Below are 21,665 nucleotides of genomic sequence, written 5' to 3' on the forward strand. Positions count from 1 at the left end.
CAGGGACGGGCGGGGTGAGAAACACGGGGAAGTCAGAGGTGGTTTGGGGTCGCAGACGGCTCAGGGGTTTTTCCCACAGCGGGGGCGGTCCACTTTGCTTTTCCTCTGGTCCTGAGGGATTCCTGGCATCCACTACCCCGAGGGGATGGGAACGGGAACAAACACACACACACACACACACACGTACAAACTGTAACCGTGGAGGAACACAGGCCTGCGCAGCCCCTCCCTCTGCACCACTACAGTATGTTTACATTTCTGGGACATGGCTGTGTGAACGCTGCAGATGAAGGAGCACAGAGCATGAGAGACTAACAGCTGTGTGTGTGTGTGTGTGTGTGTGTGTGTGTGTGTGTGTGTGTGTGTGTGTGTGTGTGTGTGTGTGTGTGTGTGTGTGTGTGTGTGTGTGTGTGTGTGTGTGTGTGTGTGTGTGTGTGTGTGTGTGTGTGTGTGTGTTTGAAGTGGTAGGGCTTGACCATAAATGAATATTGTTTTCCAGTCTTTGGGGACATTTTATGAAGATGATCGTTCTAGTTTATTGATTTTTTATTTTTTTTACAAAACTCAGTTGTCCAGGTGAATAATTTCAATTAAATTCTGATTAAAAACAAAAAAAACGGTTTTCAAAGTTTTGTCAAATCTAACGTGTAACAGTGGAGAACAGGTTTTTGCTTTTGAGAATCACTGTCATTATTGTTCATGTGATTTTGTCTGTTATTGCCATGTTGTTAGATATGGTCAAAAACATATATACGAAGAGAAATTGGCTAAATAATCTAACATGATAAAACTGCTCTTTGTCATTTGGTTGTGTTTCTCTTTCCAATGTGTACAAAGTAAAACAATAAGCTGAGACCTGGTGATTGAAAACTTTTAATTTCTTCTCCAGTTATTCAACATCTTAATTTCTTGTCTTATTACACTGATTCTGAGGTTTTTATATATTCTTCATATTGAGGCATCCACCATTTGTCGCGGTTCTTTTTACTGTGACGGACTTCTTACGGCCCTGGCCTTGTTGTGCGTTTGTGTGTGATTGTGTTTGTGTGTGAGGTGCTGTGTCTACAGGTGGGGATCTTTGGAAGGGGATCAGTTATTTGACTGTTATGTTGTGAGGAATAACAGGACTGAAGACTCAGGTGACCTGTCATCACGCTGACTGTGTGTAGGCCTGCAGTTTGTGTTTATTACCACTAGAAGGCACTATTTGACACAGCAGCCCTTGCAGGTGTCCTGTGTCGGTATCTGTCAGTGTCCCTCACCCACAGTGATGGATCATGTCAGACACAATGGACCAATGTCCCACAACAATCAGAGAGTCTTACAAAGTTTCTAGATTTAGGGCAACATGTTAACTTCTCAACATTTTAACCCTATAAAGAAAGAAAGAAAGAAAGAAACCCTAAAAAGAACCAACAAGCATTAATGATTTTTTTTTTCTTTTACATTCCACCACTGCATGCACTCACCTCAGGGAAACTGAAGGTGAACTGCGATTTGCTCGTTGCAAGCTGCATAGTTTCTCATCAAAGTGAAGGAATGCATCACTCCAGCAGCTTAGTCGAAACACAAGCACACCGAGGCATGTCTGAGGCCGCTCGGCTCGCCGTGCGGGCCCACGTCCAACTGCAGTGTAAACATAGGAGTAGAGCGGGTGCGTAGCCACACGGCTGCCAGTCCAGATGGTGTGTGTTCTTTACAGTCTCCAAAGAAAGCAGTCGCACTCTCGGTGTACGAGGCCGTCCAGAAAGAGAGGGGGAGAGAGGGGGTATGGCTCGACACACACCTTTGGTCTGACTCACACACACACACACACACACACACACACACACACACACACACACACACACACACACACACACACACACACACACACACACACACACACACACACAGCAGCCTTCCCATGTGAGGCCAGAGATGCTGAGGGCAACAACTGAAAATCATATACAGTTCAGTGTAGCAACATGAACGCCCTCTTTCTCTTTCTTTCTCTTTCTTTTTCACACTCTCTCTGTCTCACACACACACACACACACACACACACACACACACACACACACACACACACACACACACACACACACACACACACACACACACACACACACACACACACACACACACACTTGTCTCTCTATGGTTGTGATGACACGTAATCATTCCCTAGCCCCTCACCCTCACATAAATCTAATTCTAACCCTAAAACCGGGTTTTAACCCTCAAACTGCCCTTTGAATTTGTGAGGCCCGGCCAAAAATGTCCTCACAATGATGGTACTGAACCAAAATTGGCCCTCATAACTATATATAGACATGCGCACACACAACCACACAACCACACACACACTATTGCAGAGCTGACCTCACTGCCTGAACGTAAACACTGAATCATTTCAACAGTCACAATCAGCGCTGTCTGTTTCCTTTCACACACACACACACACACACACACACACACACACACACACACACACACACACACACACACACACACACACACACACACACACACACACACACACACACACACACACACACACACACACACACACACACACACACTCCCTCTCTCTCTCTCCTTGTCTCACACCAGCACCCACACACCCAAAGTGGTGATCTGAACCACTCTGCCGTCCGCACTGGGCTGTGTCTTAAGCTCTAAAGATGCACAGCTATATATTTAGCCCTGGGTTATTTCCCAGGAGGCACTGCTTTGGGCTACGTTTAACCCCAGCATTCAAGGAGGAGGAGGGGGGGGGGGGACTCCCAGCATGCTCGCTTCCTCTGCTTTTCCCAAAAGAGCGGGCTATAATTTGGTAAATTGGTCAAAGGAGCCTCTGTGCTCATGTGAAACAAAGCACATGTTGCGATGAAGAGCTGCGGGTGAAAGTTACACACTGTGATGTGCGGTGCGGGCAGGAGACGGGCACGAGGCTGCGTCACAGGTCGCCCCTCCTGTTCGTTCTTCTCGTGACGGTTTGAAGAAGGACACTGGAGCACGAGTAACAAAGCAGGTGGCTCTGAAACGCCGTCCTGTGGCAGGTGATTAGTGCTCGTCTGTGAATAAACTGTGTGTTGTGCCCTGGAAGAGGCGTCTACTGTCCAGCCGAGGCTCTTAAAGGTTCAGTCCCGTGTTGTACACGTTTTGTTTTTGTAGTTTTTTGGAAGTCATTCCTATGTCACATGTGTCACTGGGCCCACCTAGTTTATTTCGATGTATTGCAGACTAGTATCGCTGGTATTTGTTTAGACAGCAGATACCTCCACCATAGTTAACTTGCCATGTTAAAGAAAGTAAAAAGAATTCCTGGATCCGCCCGTTTATCTGGATCTGCTCCAAAATCTATATATAGAATATATATAGATTGAGCTGTGATGTCCATGTATGGATGAAGAGACTGGGTTTACATGGAGTTCCATTACATCTGAAGTCTCTAACAATAACATCCTGCACCTCTCTACATAAGAGAATGAGCCAGGGACCGCTTCAGGAAATACTTCAGTAACGTTGGTATGAGTCATTGGTCGAGAGTGCGAACCGCTGAAGTAAAATAAAACTGTTCGGGTGTGGAATTCTCTCTGTTGCTTGTTCTTCACTGCAGCGATTGTGCAGTTACCCACCGCGAGTTCAGTGTTTTTAATAACTGGTACAAATGATTGGACAGAGTTATGAGAATAAGAACTTTTATAGACTAATCTGGACTCGGTAGCACACATCACATGATCAGGAGACCACCGGCAGCAGCTTTAAAAACAGACGAGCAGGTTGGTTGATGATGATGATGAGCGATGATTAACAGCAACACTCCCAGAGTGCTGTCGCTCTGTGAACTCGATTTCCTGAGAAGCAACATTTCATCAGCAACATTTCATCTCCGTGTGTTTCACCGCCACAGATCAACAGCCTGTATTCAGCTGCTGCTGCGAGAACAGATGCAACATGACGCTCAGCTGACTCGGAGGGGATGACTCTGAGCTCGGGATGTTTCCAGGAACTCAGGAAATCAGATTTTACACTATGGATATTATCATTATAACATTTATTTTTAAAACAATCTAAGCATTACCCACAATTGGGAGTAATATAATGTATAATATGCATTATCACAAGTGAATTGGGACCATGAGGTTTGTGTCCTCAGCTGTGCAGAGCTCTTGATTACAGAACAATGATTCTTTTTATTCGTCTGTACTTTTTCTTTCTTTTATAAATTATGTTTGTGATCGTCCTGGTGTTTTTAGAGTCGGCTATAATCCGGCTATAAGTGGCTGCGTGGCAACAGTGATGTTCATCAAGTTGCAAGATTCTGCATATAATGATGATTCTGGATTCTGGAGTGTTTAAACATCTGCCACGGTCCAGTTTCTAATTAAGCACTTTAGATTTAGTGCTGCCTGAAACTCCTCCGGCTGCACGTAAACACAGTTCTCCATCTCTACTCCGAACACAGTTCTGGTTCTCTTGGATGACACAACAGATTCACGGTTAGGAAAGTTGATGTCCTGCTGATTTAAACCATTTAATCATTCCAGTCAGTGAAATATACTGTTTATCAAATCAAAGCCTCGTTCTGGCTCTAGAAATAAGTATTTGATATCACGAGCAGCCTCTGTGCTGATGAACAACTTCCCCGTCTTTCTCATGCGTTCTAAATTAGTTGTTACACACAAACACACACACACACAAACACCTGGCTGCAATTGCACAAAGCGGAGGAAACGCACATGTCAGAACTGTTTGTGTCTGTGTGTCTTTTCCCTGGCGTTCGCACAATAGGCTCTATTTGTGTGAAAATGCCTGCGGCTGCAAACTGTGGCCTCGGAACATCCACCGTCTGAGCCTCAGAAATCAGCCTGCTGTTTCCGCTCGCTTCATTCCTGGAGGCAGCGCTGCTGTCTTCCATATGTCGGATGTACGACAACAACACAAAAACACACACCTGCCGGGCGGAGAGAGAACGTGTAGGTCTCTGTGTCAAACAACGAACGACACCCGCTTTGCTCTTTACCTGTGGTGGGTTGGTATTGGATTATTCTTGGGTTCCTCACTCCTCCCTGGTGGTTTAGTCTGGTCTTTTACACTCTGTATTCTGGGGCCTGCTCACCCAGGCTATAATTTACCCTTTGCATTTACTGTTTATGTTCCACTGGAGCTTTGTGCGGAAGCAGAGCATCCGTGGTGTCACTGCCTCTCAGTCTGGGACAGTCCACTCGCTCTCTGCTCTACACAACACTTTAACACTTTAACTCTCCGGTTGTTCTGTTGTGTAGCTGTTATGTGGTGATCTGTATTTCTCACTGCATCTAATGAAAAGACCAAAGTGAACAATGGACTGGTCCCATGTGTCCTGTCTGTCTGTGCAGAGCCTGATATGTCTCATTATTCTGCACCACAGAGCTCCAAACAAATCAATTAGCTGCACTGTGACACGTCTCTTCATTACTTCACCAGGTCACTAAGTGAGCACTGATCTGCTGATGAAGTTAGTCCCCAACACATTTACTCTTTTTTGAGTAAGCATCAAAGTTACCCAGCAATTTTTGTTTTTTTTAGAAATGACACTGCTCACTTATGACCCAATTTTAAAGATATTTGTCCCCTGTGAGAACGAATGGGTCCTACACAGGCCCTAAACTATAGAATAGAATAGAGGTATAGGATAGAATCAGACTTACCCTTAATATCAGTCTTAATATTTTCCTGTTTTCAAATAACTTGAGCTTTAAATCCTCTTTTGAATTTTTAATAGTTCATCCATAGAAACTATGAAGACTGTTTTTGTTTCATATCTTACCAGTAATTTTGTATATCTCATTTTGGTGGCTATAAACCTCTTTAAAACATTTTAAACATATTTCTGAACATAATGAAAATATAAAGGCTGTTTTTAGTCAGTATTGGTAAAATCTGGTTCATGGATGGAATCAATTCAGCGTGTGACAAAGATTCACATTACACATCAACGATAAACACCATCAGTAATCAGAAGTTATTAGGACACAGGACTTGAAGTTTACTTTGTGTTTGTTTGATTTGCTCTGAAGTAAAAGAGACACTATTTAAACACTGAAAGGTAAAGGTTTGAAATATTCATGATATTGATATTAACTCTTAGCCCTAGGTGCAGACATATACCAGAAAGTTCCGCTAGGACCAGACCAACTTTCAATATTGAGGGGTGATATGAGCAGTACCCAATTTGGACTGACCCTCATCTTTGTTGGAATCTGACAGGCTCAACGACACTGAGTTTCCCTCCTGTGTTTGTGGTACAGAGAGAAGATCAGGGCATGTTCGGTGGAAAACAATACCAACAGTTGGCCACTCCATCCCCGAGTCCAGGGCTGAATTACAGTCTCAGTGCAGCCCTGTCATTCAGGATGCTGTAATTTGCTGTGTACAATGTACAGTTGTGTTTCTATAAATAAAAGTGCCCTCAGACATATATACTCCTTCTCGGCTCCACACAGTGAAGCCTGGTGTGTGCGACGCTGCTCACACTGGAGGTTTCTGCTTCATTCAGGACGTAACATCTGTGTGTGTCGGCCTGAGGTTGGCCGAGCCCACACAAGCTCATGACATCATGGATCTCTCTCTGATGCTTTTTTCTTCTGCTCCCCACCAGGAAACGTTGTCTCGTGCTTTCATCTTTCTCCCTCTAGAGCCGACCTTCCCTTCTGCTTTTATGTCCCTTCCCCTCCCTCTGTATTCCCCCTTTTCATCCCTTTCTCCCTCCTTCTCGCTCGGTGTCCCGATCTGTCCCTTTTCTCTCTCTCTCCCCCCCCCCACATCTGTCTCTGTTGGCCTGCTCCTCTCTCCCTCTCTCTCCGTCCATAGCTGTATATGGCGTTGAAAGAGAGACGAGCTCCACGGATGGGCTCTCTGGTCCTGGCTAATGGAAGCAGAGCTGTCTCTTTGCGTAAATATTTGCACAGAGAGGTTATGGATGGTCCCACGCTTTCAAGGTGGAGCCCCACTCCGCTGCCGGCCACATTAGGGCAAAGAATGGTGCCGAGTGCAGCGTTAACACAACACGAGATGAGACAGGACGACATGAGATGGCGTGACACGACATATAGTGGTGAGAGTTTGAGGTATGAAGTGTTGCAGGTACTGATCTCACCTTCTGTCTCCTTCTGTCTTTGTCTTTTGTGAACAGGCGCCGAGCAGTGACCTCCCTCTCAAACATGTAGACACCATGGTGAGCGTCAACTTTGTTCTTCTTTCTACATTTCACTCACTGACCTCTCGCTTGCTGGGCTGAAGGAGCCCATTCATCTGCCTCTGTAACCCCCGCCACAGATAATGTTTGATGTGGGAAAAGGTATTACTTAGTGACAGAAATATCCAACTGTCGTAAACCACAGCTTCTTCTACTTTGACTTCAAGTGACATTTCAAATAGCTCAATATTCTTTAGAGATCAGCTTTTACAGTTGCAGAATCTACAAATCATTATTTTAGTGTCTACAGTTAGTTTGGCATACGAAGCTGTTTGCTGCTCAGTGTTACTTGATGATGACTGACTGATGAAACTGCCTGGAACTCAAATTGTGTCATTACAAACCAGACGGGGCTCAATGATTTCACAATGTGATGCAAAGTTTTCAGTTTGTGCCTCTGGTCGTGCACTCAGATGTGCAGGTGGAGGTTTAAGGTCTGGATGCAAATGTTTCACAGAGTATCAAACTGAAATTGAATATTCAACATTGGACATTTATTGGTTTATATCATCCAAACTCAACATATAATTTTGATTTCATTGAGCATAAGTATACAAGCTTGGCAATAAATATCACAGCCAGCATCTTCCTCTGCTCCGAAAAGACAGATCTCAACATTTACATGTTAACAACAACATTATTGTTTTGGAAATAATGATTAAAATGATATACAATAGTTTTTCATCGACACAGTGTGTGCATGTCAACACACTGAGAAAATTAGAACATACATGTTTGGGCTTGGACTCACTTGGCTCTCGTTGTCCGTGACACAACTTCCTGTGAGTTGTGTTTTGTCTGGGAAAGGAAAGCTCGAGTATTTAGAGTTACCACCCAAAGCCAAGTTCCCACTTTCTCCACAAGGACCAAAATAAACACATAAGCACCAGTGTGTGTGTGTGTGTGTGTGTGTGTGTGTGTGTGTGTGTGTGTGTGTGTGTGTGTGTGTGTGTGTGTGTGTGTGTGTGTGACATTTCCTTTGTTATTTCTTTGGTTTCTCCTACATTGTAGAACAAGAAGAACACAGACTTGTAGACAGGAGCCTCACTTGAGACAAGTGTTGCAGTCTCACGTCTCACTGTCCAGCTTTTCCTCTCAAGTTGTAATTGTGGTCTGCACCTTAACTCCGATCACGTCTGGACATTATGCAGGGCAGAGTTTATATGCATATGTTGGTGTGTGTGTGTGTGTGTGTGTGTGTGGGGCGGGGGGGCATGCAGCTGCTACTGTCTGGTCATGGGCATTTGCAGTGTGGTTACACTGTGACGTCTGGGAGATATGCGCCACGCCTCATCGCCTCGGAGCATCAAAAAGATTTGTCTTATGACTACATGAGTCCCTCTTGCTCCGCTGGTTCGGACTCTACTCTGCTGCTGTGGTCGGCTGCTGCTGCGTCTCGGATTTCTCCACTGGTGCATACTGGTTTACTCTGTTGATAAGCATCGACGTCGGAGGGTGGTCAGTTAACGAAGCAACACAATAAATAGTAATAAATTAACTTTTCTGGGATGGACCTCCCTCACACAGTGGTTGGTCTGATGATTCATCCACATGTCGAATTTAGAACAGAAACGTGAGAAAATGCCAAATAGAAATAACTTGTACATGTTTTGTGTGAAGTCAACTGTGCAAAGGAAACTATTTTTAAAGTCACAGTCGATTTGATATACACTTAAAAACTCCCTTTACAGAGTCAGGATGTTGGTCAGACTTGATTTTAGATGTAAAGTTGTGTAGAGCTACAGTTTCCTGATTGTGTATGTGCACGTGTTTGTGTGTACAAACATGCATCAAACCCCACGTTTGCCTAAAGGGTCAGAACGGGTTGGCAGATGCAGATTTAGATCCGTACATGGGGGGGGGAGGAGAGAGGGAAAAGTTGACTTCGAGGGTGAGAGATAACGTGATGGGAGGCAGAGTGAGAGAGAGAGAGGGGGGGGGCAGCACACCCAGGAGACGGAGAGGGAAAGAAGGAGAGAGAGAGAGAGAGAGAAGAGAGGGAGTGGACAGAGGGACTATACGAGGAGCGCTGTGGAGGAGACTGGTCTGAGCGGGAGCATGAAGTGGCCCACGGCAGGCAACGGCCCAAAATAGAGCCCCCCGGTTGTTTTTGTTTTTCTTCGTCTTCGTCGTCTTCTTCTTCCGCTTCTCCTCCTCCGCTGTCAGAGGAAGAAAGGGAGAGGTTTCCCAGGAGAAGCTTCACTGCCGGACACGGAGCAGTGAGCTGACGCAGGGAGCTCTGCAGAGATGAACCGGGGAGGGTCTCTGAGAAGGCGGCTCTCCTCGCTGAGGGGGGCATGGCGATGGAGTACGGGTTACCTTTTCAGGACGGTAGGACGAAAGTGGAGGATGGATGGATGAATGGATGTGGAGCCTCATGACCGGAGGGGTCCCCCCTGGAAACTAGTCGTCACGGGTCGTGTAGCTTCTACTTTTCTCTTTGCGCTCCTTTCGCTGCTTTGTATTTTTTTCTGCCATAGAAAAAGTTTCTCTCTCTCGATTTCTACCAGCCCCCAACTTCTTCTGCCTTCCCTCCCTCCCCCCTCCCTCGTTCTCTCTCTCAGATGGTTAATTTGTACGGCCTGCTTGTAAAGTCAACCTCCCCAGATGGTTTTCATCTGGAAACAGGCCCGCGGGACCCCCCACTCCAGTTCCCACCCCCTCCTCACCCGCTACCTCCCCCCTCCTCCCACCCATTGCAAGTTCTCAGAGGAGAGAAGCAGGCTTTAGGATGCGGACTGCGAGGTGTTCAGGAGCTTATGTCTCTAAAGTTGTGTCCACTGCTCTCGATTACTGATCTGAACCCGAGACAAATATGATTCATGATTTTCCTCTGTTGCTTGTTGTGGCTCGTATTTAAAAATAGAAACTTATCTCATGATTCAGGGCAGTGTGACGCTTCAGAGTTTAAACTTGAACATAATGTCTTTCACTTCTTTTAATGACAAAAACATCTGCGTGACCACAGGGAAAGTTACTGTCTTATTTCTGACTCCAGCTTTGTTGCGATGCTTTTTTCACTTGCTCGTATGGTTGCACTCTAAGTCCAGAGCACAACAACTCAGAGTAATGTGAAGAGACAAAGTGTGGGTTCACTTCAGCTCCTCCTGAACTCTTCCAGTCTCTAATTAAGATGCTGCTATTTTCTACGTGTGTGCTGGCTCAGCTGGTGGCACCAGATCATCTCGGTATCTCTTCACCGGCATTTCTCAAACACGATAACCTTAAAGGTTTTGTTTGCTGATGCACAATAAGACGTCCGGCAGCTCTCGGGCGTCCTCATGCTCTGTCTCCGGACTCGTCTTTTTAATCCTTTAGTTATACTCTAGTTATACTCAGTGAACTTTATGGCCCCTTGCAACCCACTCGCATGTTTAGGCCAAAACAAAGACAGAAATGTGGGGGGGTGGGATTTGGTTCGTGTCATCTAAGTCCAAGAACAGACTCATGGGAGATAATGGGAGAAAGTGCATATGGCTTTGTTGAAGTGGGAAAAGAAAATAACCCTGGGAAACATGATCTAAATAGTAAATGTCTCATATGTGTTCATCGACCTACGAATTCCACGATCTGTCTGAATGTGGAACACACTCCAGAACCATTCATCTTATTGACTTCACACTTGTGTAACGTGAGTTGCCTGATGAAGTGCAGCTGATCCCCGTCATGGCAGCAACATTCATAGAATCACTTCTAGCAAGTTGTCCTTAAAGTAGAAGCACGTTTGTTTCGTTGCTTTATATCGAGCTGAATTACAAAGCTTTTATTTTTTAAATGAAAAGTTGTGAACTTGGGCCTGAAGATTGTGTCGGAAATAGCCAACTGAATTTAATTCAGTTTGAAATTCAGTAAATCACTCAAACATATTTATAAACCACACATGTGAACAGTAATAAAGCAAATTCAGTTTCTTATTAGATAAAAAACATTGACAATCAAATCTTCCCTGCAGATAAACCAGGTAGGATGAACACAAACTTCACTCTGCACCATAGACTGTTTACAAAAAGCTCTGCTCACGACATCCAGCACACAAACAATAAAAAGTGAGAGAATACTGTAGAACTAATTGAGGAGGACTCACTAATGACAAGGACAAATTCTGAAGACAATTAAATTAAAGGTTTAGAACGCGCGCTGCACTAGTTCACACAATTTGGATCAAAAGCTTGCACCTCTTTACCCAACACTTGATCCAATTATAGTTGAAATCCAGCATCAGGGAACCTCCTCGTAACAGAGGGTCTGACTTTGCTTCCCCCCCCCAAACACAGGCAGTTCTACATGGGGCCAGATACGACCACAGCAGCAGTTTAAATAGCCTCCCTGTCGCCCCACCCAGACATTAGTGAAGATAATCTCGTCTGTTTGCAATTACTGGACTTCGGTCTCGACTTGATCCACAAACCTTTTACTCTTCAGGCAGCGCCATGTGTCGCTCTGACAAAAATCCACAAAATGATAACATATCACAACTGAAGAATTTCTGATATAAAACCCAAAACTAAAGATTTAGATTATTGGGCTTATTTGATATTTAGATTTAACTGCTTTAATTGACTCATTAACACTCACATATTTAACCACTCACACATGTTGTACACTGACAGACTCAGGAGAGCAGCGCGGGCTGAAACTCTTCCACGCATAGCGAGCGGCGCTCTTGACACTGGTGGTTAGCCAACCAGTCTGATCTAATGGATCATGATGGATAACAGCCCCCTCCTGCGTGCATGTGACCCAAACACCACAGGCGAGTGAACAAGTCCACATGGCCTTTGACCCCCCCCCCTCCTCGAGCTGGTCTGAGGGGGAGGCAAGTCAGGCCGGGCTCAGTGGAGCCAAACACAGTCGATCACCTTCAGCCACACTTCCTCTGCGAGGGCAGGGTGCTCACACGGCGCTGCGCGGCTTCGTGTAAGACGCCGCATCCCGAGGTTCACTGCACATTCTGTGCATTGTGGGTAAAGTGCATTAAAATGTGGCGTGGAGCAATGATCAGAATTCGTCTCTGTGGGTTTAGTGAAGGGTTCCTGTTGTATTAGAAGCATTGGAGCAAGTTGGGTCATAAATGAGTTTAGCTCCAGGCTCAGTGCAGCTGAACTGAGTCCCGCTCTGTCAAACAGTTCCCACGCACTCGGCATGACTTTCACGACTCCGGAATAAAACATCAAAACCTCCAGAAACCTATTTATTTCATTTAGTGATCTGCCAAATTTCAAACTCTTCAGATTCAACAACAGAAACAAGACTGAACCCGTGTGGAGACGCCAATCAAAGTGTTTTTTGGTGTAGCTTGATTAAATATAAGGCGACTGTTAGCTCTAGGGGAAGGTATGCACTTTACGTTTTATTGTACTTTATTATATTACATGTAAGTCTTGATAAAACATAAAACAAAAGTTCTGTTGAGGGACAAACATCATGACTTGTTGTCTATCTCACCATATTTCACAGATTTTGTATGAGCCAAGATAGAGTCTTTACACATTTGGATTCAGGAATTGTTTGTCACCTTTATACACCTTTCAAAATTAGAACTAATTCAGAGATCTACATTTAAAAGATCTGGCATATTTAGAGATCTGCTTATAAGTGTGTGCAAATTGGTCGAGCTTCATTGAAGTTAAGGGGCCAGTTGGTTCTTGGTGGAGGTTTGTGCTCTACTCAGTTCCACTCTCGTGATTGAATATTGTGCCAATGATGAAGCTCTGGTGTTTTTCTTTGTGTTTTTCAGGGCTCAACAAAATCCACAAAGAGCATGGAGTCACGGCGCCGACCATCAAGGTAGAAGCTCTTCTCCTCTCCTCTCCTCTCCTCTCCTCTCTTCTCTTCTCTTCTCTTCTCTTCTCTTCTCTTCTCTTCTCTTCTCTTCTCTTCTCTTCTCTTCTCTTCTCTTCTCTTCTCTTCTCTTCTCTTCTCCTCTCCTCTCCTCTCCTCTCTTCTCTTCTCTTCTCTTCTCTTCTCCTCTCTTCTCTTCTCTCTCTTCTCTTCTCCTCTCTTCTCTTCTCTTCTCTTCTCTTCTCCTCTCTTCTCTTCTCCTCTCCTCTCTTCTCCTCTCTCTCCTCTCTCTCTCTTCTCTCTTCTCTCTTTCTCTTTCTTCTTCTCTTTCTTCTCTCTTTCTTCTCTTCTCTTCTCCTCTCTTCTCTTCTCTTCTCTTCTCTTCTCTTCTCCTCTCCTCTCCTCTCCTCTCTCTCTCTCTTCTCTCTTCTCTTCTCTCTCTCCTCTCTTCTCCTCTCCTCTCCTCTCCTCTCCTCTCCTCTCCTCTCCTCTCCTCTCTTTGCCAAAAGTTCTGAAAGACAATGGAGTTGGAAAAGAAAACCAAACAAACCTTTTCCATCCTCTCTCAAATTCCGCCTGAAATATTCAATATTTAAAATAAAAGTATGGATGTCAGAGGATATTTGCTGTTTTTTAAAATGTCTTATCAGAGGCACAATTAAAGCAACATGCCCTTCCATTGACCTGGAACTCACACTGCTTTGCTGGACAAAAATATATTTGGTGTCGACCCCGCTCACCTCGGTCCCCAGGGAGCCACAGATGTTGCCAGTTGTGTAATTAATCTGTAAAACCTGACCCCGCAGCAGTTCACGTCGGAGCGCCGCGCTCAGCCTTGAGTGACAGTTTGATCTGCTCAGAGTAAAGTGAAGAGCTCATAAAAACATCATGTACACAAACTACGTGTGAGTTCATCCAGTGAATTGGATTACACTCAGTTAGAGTCGTGTTAAAGCTCAGCAGCAGCACAGTCATGTGATTGGTTGTCTCTTATGTAAAACCGAGGCTGAATGAAGTCCAATCAAACCGTTAGATCCAGTCAGGCTGAATAACATATTTCAGAGGAATATACTTCGTCAGGCAAAGGGTTATTTAATAAAGTGTGCAACAGGGCGTTAGACTTCACGAATCTTGCATCATAAATTCTTATGTTTTGAAATGTGGACCTTTATACGTTGTCCTTTCAAATGAATGTCTGGGAACACTGAGAGAGGGTTTAGACTTGATCCTTGTTAAGAGGTGAAGTTACATTAAATTTCTACATCTCAGCTCCAAAGAATACATCTGGGAACAAATATTTACTGTTTGTAAGCCAGATGTTGTTAATGTTATTTTTTGACGAGAGGACGTAACATCATTAAGAATAAACCTCGGATTTAAGATTTGGTTTTGCAGAGTGTTGCCTTCAAACTGCATCAAATCTTTCTTTGGCCATTTAGCGGCAGCACAACAAGCTGTAAACACAACTGTGACATTTTATTCATCTTTATAAACTTGTTGTGGGCTGGAAAGTCAAAATCAATAAAAAAAAAAAAGGGGGCTGAAAGCTCGGACTGTGAGAGTTGGGTGATAATTCTCTGTGGGTTTGTCACCCGGAGCAATAACTTCCACATTACTCAGCTGTTGTACGCAGTAGAAAAGGTGAATATACAGTGTAGAGGGAGTTACTCAAATCCAAACTGACAATTCACACAAGGTGTTTGGGCTGAAAATAATCATAAAGTCGTGCGTTTGTTTGATAAATATCTAATTCATAGCAATAAAGCCTCATGAGAAACTGTTGGTATTCACCCATCAGAAACGGGTTTGATCACAACCCTGGATCAGCGTTTTAAACGGTAGAGAGAAAGTCTTAGTTGTTTCTCTTTATTACTATGAAATATTCTCTTTTGTTAGAAATATCTGGGCAGGATTTCTTCCCGGGCCTTCTGTCTCAGGTTTCCTGATAAAACATTCCTGCTTCACAGTTGGTGTTTGTCCAAATGCTCCAAGGAGATCACTGCAGCTCAAATTGAGCGTGATGAGATAATGCATCATTCGTCAAATGCGATCTGCAGAAAAAAAGGGCAAATCGCTTCATCTCTTCAGCCGACGTGGAGCAGGTTGGAGCTCAGCCGGCCAGCACATGCTGGCGGATCTGGAACAGCACCAAGCCACTGGTCTGTGTTGGCCCAGGCTGCACCCAGAGGCAAAGGATTTATACATATGCAGAGATGGACAGGAGAATGGAAAGAGCGAGGCTGAGAGAGGAACAGACGAGGAAGAGAAATGTCAAGAAACAAAGAGAGAGAGAACACACCAGAGAGATTCAGGTTGACGGAACAATGAAAACAAAGTCAAATGTTTTTTTGCCAATTCCACAACATAAGAAAACACGTTCTTCAGCTGAATGTAAAAGTTAGATATTAATCGTGGCACATGAAAGAGAACATGTGCGGCGTATCGGTTTCTCCCTCTATCTGCAGTCATGGATAATATTCAGTAAGCATGTTTTGAGTGGGTCCAGATGTACAGTTACAGAGCAGGTTACAGTGTTTGCATGGCGGGGCCGAGCCGATCCTCCCTCCCAGACATATGAGCAATTTCCTTTAGGGGCTACTCACCGCTGACAAATGTGGGAAATATGCTGCAGACTGGGCGCTGAGGGTCCAGACACCCTCCCTCCCCCCCTTAACCTCTTCTTCTCACCCTCTGTGTTTGGTTATTCCCCTCTCTTCATATCCTCACTGTCTCTGCAGACATGTGGGAATGAAGTCTTGAAAAGGACAAGACCCACGGGGACACTTAGAGAAACGCTCCTAAAGTGGGAGAAGGGTGTTGAAATGGAAGCAGTGTGTCAGGTTCTGGGTTTAAGGGACTTCTGAGGGTTTTTCGAGGGCATTTTAAGTCTTTATGTGATAATAGAGTGAAGCAGAGATAGGAAACAGACCTGCTGCTCAGGGTGTATGCGCCCGTGTGGTTCAGCCATCAGGTCATCTGGGATTTGAAGGTTTTCTATAAAAAGAATGAATGAATTAGGTTATGTTACGTTAGAATAGGATCGGTTAGTTTAGGTTAAGTTAGGTTAGGCTAAACTTTATTATCCACAATGTGGAAAATTGTCTTTCACTGAACAAAATAAAATTAAGAACATAGATTACAAAGAAAAACAATAGAAAAGGCATCACCTGTATTTAACACTTCCAGCAGAGGATATAGTCATATTTATGAATTATATATTTATAATATGAAATATGAAAGAGAAGAGTATCTATCACTTTTAACTGAGTCATGGTAAATGAGAAATGTTGGCCTCTGTTAAGATGCGTGATACAGACACAGCTAGAAAAAAGATGGGCAATTAATAAGCAAATAATTAACTTGAATAGAAATTAAATAAAAAACTGCCTCCCAGAAAAATGTGCAGTTGTTAAATCTAGGCCTTTTGTTCTGGTTTAAGCGAGCACACACCAGCTGTTCTGGTAAACACGGTCGCGTGTGTAGAAATCACATGTGCTGCATGACTGAGTATTAAATTCTTCTATCTCTCGCTGTCCAGCAGTTGTTTTGTTTCTGCACAGCGGGGCCACTGAAATGCACCAAACCGCCCAGTTTGGTGCATGAGTCTTGAAAGTGACCCGCAGTGAAGGAGAAACCGCTTCTCTGTGTCTCTGACAGGAGCGCCAGTCTGCTGCAGGCCCTGGAGGAGAGCTACGAGCTGGACCTGATCTACATCACCGAGAGGATCATCTCCGTCTCCTTCCCCAGCAGCGTGGACGAGCAGAGCTACACCGCCAACCTGCAGGAGGTGGCCTCCATGCTGCGCTCCAAACACGGCCACAACTACCTGGTACGGCTTCCTGCGAAACACATCTGGACGACCCTGGAGGCAATAGAGCAATCAACCCTCAGAATGAATGAAGCAAAGCGTGAAGGATCAGACGGGAACATTTAGTCATCGCAGCTGCTCGGATCAGCCGATCGTCAGCTGCTTTTCCTCACTTCCAGCCACATGCACATTCACACAGCGCCGGGGTTTTGGAACACATGTATCTGTTAAACTTGGGGGGTATCTTTCCTCATGCATAAGAGGAACAAATTATAAATATAAATACAAAAAATGTAACCTTTCAAAGTAACTTTATTAGAGAAAACTGGATTTACCCAGCATTACAAGAACAATAACGGTTCTTCGTGTTCATGTCTTCCAGATAGATAATCAGCTAACTTAGCTCCCACCATCACACAGCTACTGACCCAGCTCTTTAAAAAACGTGCAAAGGATGATGATGATTTGTAAAAGTGAAGACTGACCCACAGGCTTGAAACATCTCTCCTCCTCTTTCTCTCTTTTTCACCTCGTCCTCAGCTCTTCAACCTCAGTGAGAAGCGTTATGACATCAGCCAACTTAATCCAAAGGTAAACCCGACAGCTCCTCTTCCTCTCTCCTCTTCTTCTTCTCCTCCTCGTGTGTCGTGTGTTACTACCGATCTGTCTCCTTCCTCCTCAGGTGTTGGACTTTGGCTGGCCGGACCACCACGCTCCCGCCCTGGACAAAATCTGCAGCATCTGCAAGGCCATGGACACTTGGCTGACCGCGGACAGCCACAACGTGGTGGTCATACACAACAAGGTGAGACAACTTAGAGACGAGTGGATGCTGTGGGAGTGGAGCACGTGTCTCCAGACAGTAGAGGGAGCTCTCAGGCTCTTCTGAGGACCCGCCCCCCCCTGCAGCTTTTCTTTATGTGTCTGTAATGACGTCCTCCCTGAGAGCAGCACTGACATTCAGGGCAGAGTGTTTGTGTGAGAGTGTGTGTGTCTTTGTGTGCTTGTTTGAGTCGGTCTGTGCTGGACGGGGGTTAGGAAAACACAAATTAGGGAGGGCAGGCACACCACTCATCAGGACCGTTTAAGTTTATTTACCCCTTTACCCTTTACAATGCCATAAAACCTGGACTGACCAGTATTTTCCTGTTGTTGCCTAAACTTACTTACAACACATTATACTCTTGTGGCGAGCCGCACTCCTCTGGCTCCCACATACGCTGACACAAACCATAAAGAGTGTATTTCAAATACAACTGCTAGGCCGATGTCCCAGATGCACGACCTCATCATTCTCACGTTAACCCCACGGTGTTCCTGATTGTGTTGTGCAACGGGCAAGAATCAACCATGGGATCCTGAGCCTCCGTGCCTCATTCCAGGACGTTCCCACAGGGAGGTTGCAAACAAGTCGGCTGCTATAACGACTGGTGTTGTTTTCCTGGGAGTTGAGCAACGCTGGTGATGAGAGCGTAGGCTCAGACGTTGTGGTGGTCACTAAGGAAGCAGGGCCGTGTTGGGTTTCCACATATCAACAAATCATTTCCACTGCGCCCCGCGCTGGTTTTAAGTGGCCACAGTATTTATAACGCGGAACGCACTTATTCTCCACAGGCATCCTTGTTTTAAAGATGGATTGATGGATAAAATGAATGGAATTCAAGACTGGTTTGTTGCCATAGTAACACATGCTTGGACAGCCAGTCATTTCTTGACCATATAAATAACAGGTATAGTCATATATATACACTTGGGTAATGTAAGCAGTCTTTAAAGGGATATTCCACCAGTGTTACACATAAAGCTCTGCTGACGAGAGGCTTGATTTTCAACCTGTGAAAACACCATTAAAATGTCCCTGAAAATATAACCCTGATGATGTCATCGGGTTATCTCAGCTGGGGCTCGGGGATTTTAGATGTTTAACAGAAAAATTTGGTCACTGGGCATGTGGGGGTTAAACAAAAAGATCCAATTATGCTGCATTATGGGAAATATAGTGTCTAGTCTTTTTAATAACGGACCCGTACGAAGATGTTAAAGTCAGAATATCTTTGGCTCTGAGGTTAAATCAGTTTTAATCCGTCTCCTGTGAGTCGTCCTTCTCCTCTCACATCATCCCACTTGTCAACATGCTCTTGTTACGTTGAGGTCACTTTTAGAGTTACGTCAGTCTATTAAACTATTTTGTAAAAAAGCTGCAGGTCTCAATTGTGCGTCTGATTTCGTGAATAGGATGAATGCATTTCAAACTAAACCAGAACGACATGACTTCAGGGCTACCCCCCCGGTAACTTCATCAACAGAAAATGTACAATTACACTGAAAACCTGTCACAGCATTAACCTGTTGGATAAAAACCTGTTGATTTACGTCTTTTCAGGGCAACCGGGGCCGAACTGGAGTGGTGGTGGCCGCCTACATGCATTACAGCAACATATCTGCAAGGTAGGTCTTTTATACACCGGCACTGATTATCTGTACACTTTGCAAAAGGGTAAAGACAGTCTGAGAGTAAGAGAGCGAGAGGAAGCACAACGATTGAAAAGAGAAAATTAGAAGTGGAAAGAAACCGAGAGAGAAGGGGGTAGAATATATTAGGAGCAGGCATGAGAGGAAAACTAGATAAACCCAGATTGTTCATCATAAGACCAAAGCCCACATCTGAGGAACAGACAGAGATGTGTTGAGCAGAACGAGGATGAGGAGGAGGAGGAGGAAGAGGAGGAGGAGGAACATGAGACTGCAGAACAACACTTTTATTTGGAGAAATCCAAACACAACTATTTGATATGATAATTATGAGCAGAAAGCGATGAGTTAGCGTTAACTACCACTGCATCATAAGACTGAAATCATACACACAAGCGTCCTTTTTTTCCTTTTTGTTTTTAGATTCACCGAAATAGAAAAACATTTGGTTAGAAAAAACTGAGGAGATGTAAACCAACACAAACAAGTAGAGGAGCGCATGACTCCCTGTTGTTTTTTTTTTTAGAACAGCGATAATTAGCCAGGGAAAGAAAATGAATACATGCTCATCTCTTCTCTGTAAAAAGAATTAGATTTCTCTCTGTAATCCCATCATCCCACAAGTCAATTCGAAGCTTTGGTGAAGTCCATTTATAAAACTGAAGTGGCAGCAAGAAGCCAGAACATGAAGCAAAAGTGACACTCGCCACAGAGGCCTATCTTCAGTCTGTAGTGTGATGTCTGACGTTAATAACGCTGTAAAACAGTTTAGTGTATAATACTGTGGTCCGGCTACGTAACTGTGATAAAGCTGCACACATACTTGGTGTCGTACATGTAAAATTTGCCGACACTGTAGATTTGAAAGACAGTTGTTCTTACCAAACCCTTTCTGTTGGAATGCAGCGCCGACCAGGCTCTGGACCGGTTCGCCATGAAGCGCTTTTACGAGGACAAAGTGCTTCCTGTGGGTCAGCCATCGCAGAAAAGGTCAGTTTTTGCTTCACTTCTTGTTTTTTCAAAGTAAGATTTGACCCTGAAGTGAACTGACACATTCCCGAGCTGTATGAATCCACGTGGGGCCACTTGATGATAGTGGAACAGGTTGGAAAACATTTGTCTGTTTAGTTGGGACCGGTTCCTCGTGACACATGAAAACCCAGAAGGTCTGAATTTCGTGATGTTGTCATTGGTTCACCGCAGTTTCAAAATGGAAAATACTTGACCATGGTGTTGACTGCTTGTTTTGATATTTATTGGAGGGGGGTCCTCTCGTAGCGGGGGAGTTTAGGGGGCAGAATAATACAATAATACAGGCTTAGACTTTCATCCCTTTGTTGGAAAACATTAGAAATCATTTGAAGGAAAGGGACCGATCATTATGTCCATGTCCTCAGGTATGTGGAGTACTTCAGCGGCCTGCTCTCCGGACACATCAAGATCAACAACAAACCCTTGTTTCTTCACCACGTCATCCTGCACGGGATCCCCAACTTCGAGTCCAAAGGAGGTGAGATGTCGCTCACGGATACTCACTCACACGTCAGCCTTTCCGTGCACCTCATTTATCTTTGACTTTCCGTGTTCCAGGTTGTCGTCCATTTCTCAAAATCTACCAGGCCATGCAGCCCGTCTACACATCTGGGATCTAGTGAGTCTTAAAAACGTTCTCGCACTCGAATGCTTTTACAAGATTCCAGGGATCGCAAGCTCCTAATGGCTCAATAATAAAAAACCCTGATTTTCCCTTTATAGCCCCTCCTGTAACTCCCCTGCCCCCTAACACACACACACACACACACACACACACACACACACACACACACACACACACACACACACACACACACACACACACACACATCATCCCTCTTGCCAGTTTACACTCACATTATTTTATTAATCTAGCCTCCCCCAGCTGCAGGCTCTTGTTTCCCTACTTCAGATCCTGCAATCTCTCCTAGTGTTATTTGGGACTGGAGAGCCAATGAAACAGGCAGACAGGCATCTGTGTGGACGCCTGAAGGCTTTTCCTGCCAGAGGACCCCGCTGGTTCCCAGGGCCAGACAGGAAACAATGGATTCTGAGGCTTTCTGTTGTTGTTTTGGGAAGAAGGGAGGTTTAGAGGAGAGGATAGGAGGGGAGAGCTGTGCTGGGTGAGGACACACAGGCGCACAGTCTACATTTACATGGCCACACATACACTGGTTGTCATGGGGTGAATAATGAAAATCTGATGGATCGTATCAGAAAAACATACATGCTAAGTCCAGATCCTGCAGTTTCCAATAATAAATGGATAATATCTTCAACGGATTTGAATTATTCCACCCATACCTGTCGGATTGAGGCAGAACTTGACTTGAAGATGAGGTTAAA

General features: G+C 44.6%; 1 protein-coding gene across 9 annotated transcripts in view; it reads left to right on the forward strand.

The window, feature by feature from the left end:
- Positions 1-21,665, forward strand: part of tns1b (tensin 1b) — a 138,166-nt gene that overhangs the window by 80,703 nt on the left and 35,798 nt on the right. For 8 of the 9 annotated variants that reach the window (XM_035174866.2, XM_035174856.2, XM_035174858.2 and 5 more), the window contains 9 exons: positions 7,163-7,204; positions 12,963-13,012; positions 16,664-16,835; positions 17,355-17,405; positions 17,497-17,619; positions 19,198-19,262; positions 20,193-20,276; positions 20,684-20,796; positions 20,877-20,937. In XM_035174866.2, the coding sequence (XP_035030757.2) occupies positions 7,163-7,204; positions 12,963-13,012; positions 16,664-16,835; positions 17,355-17,405; positions 17,497-17,619; positions 19,198-19,262; positions 20,193-20,276; positions 20,684-20,796; positions 20,877-20,937 (761 nt within the window). Of the gene's footprint in view, positions 1-7,162; positions 7,205-9,213; positions 9,557-12,962; positions 13,013-16,663; positions 16,836-17,354; positions 17,406-17,496; positions 17,620-19,197; positions 19,263-20,192; positions 20,277-20,683; positions 20,797-20,876; positions 20,938-21,665 lie in introns of those variants that run through there. The other variant, XM_035174864.2, reaches the window with a different exon arrangement.

This window comes from Hippoglossus stenolepis, chromosome 13 (assembly GCF_022539355.2).
Source record: "Hippoglossus stenolepis isolate QCI-W04-F060 chromosome 13, HSTE1.2, whole genome shotgun sequence".
Lineage (NCBI taxonomy): Eukaryota > Metazoa > Chordata > Actinopteri > Pleuronectiformes > Pleuronectidae > Hippoglossus > Hippoglossus stenolepis.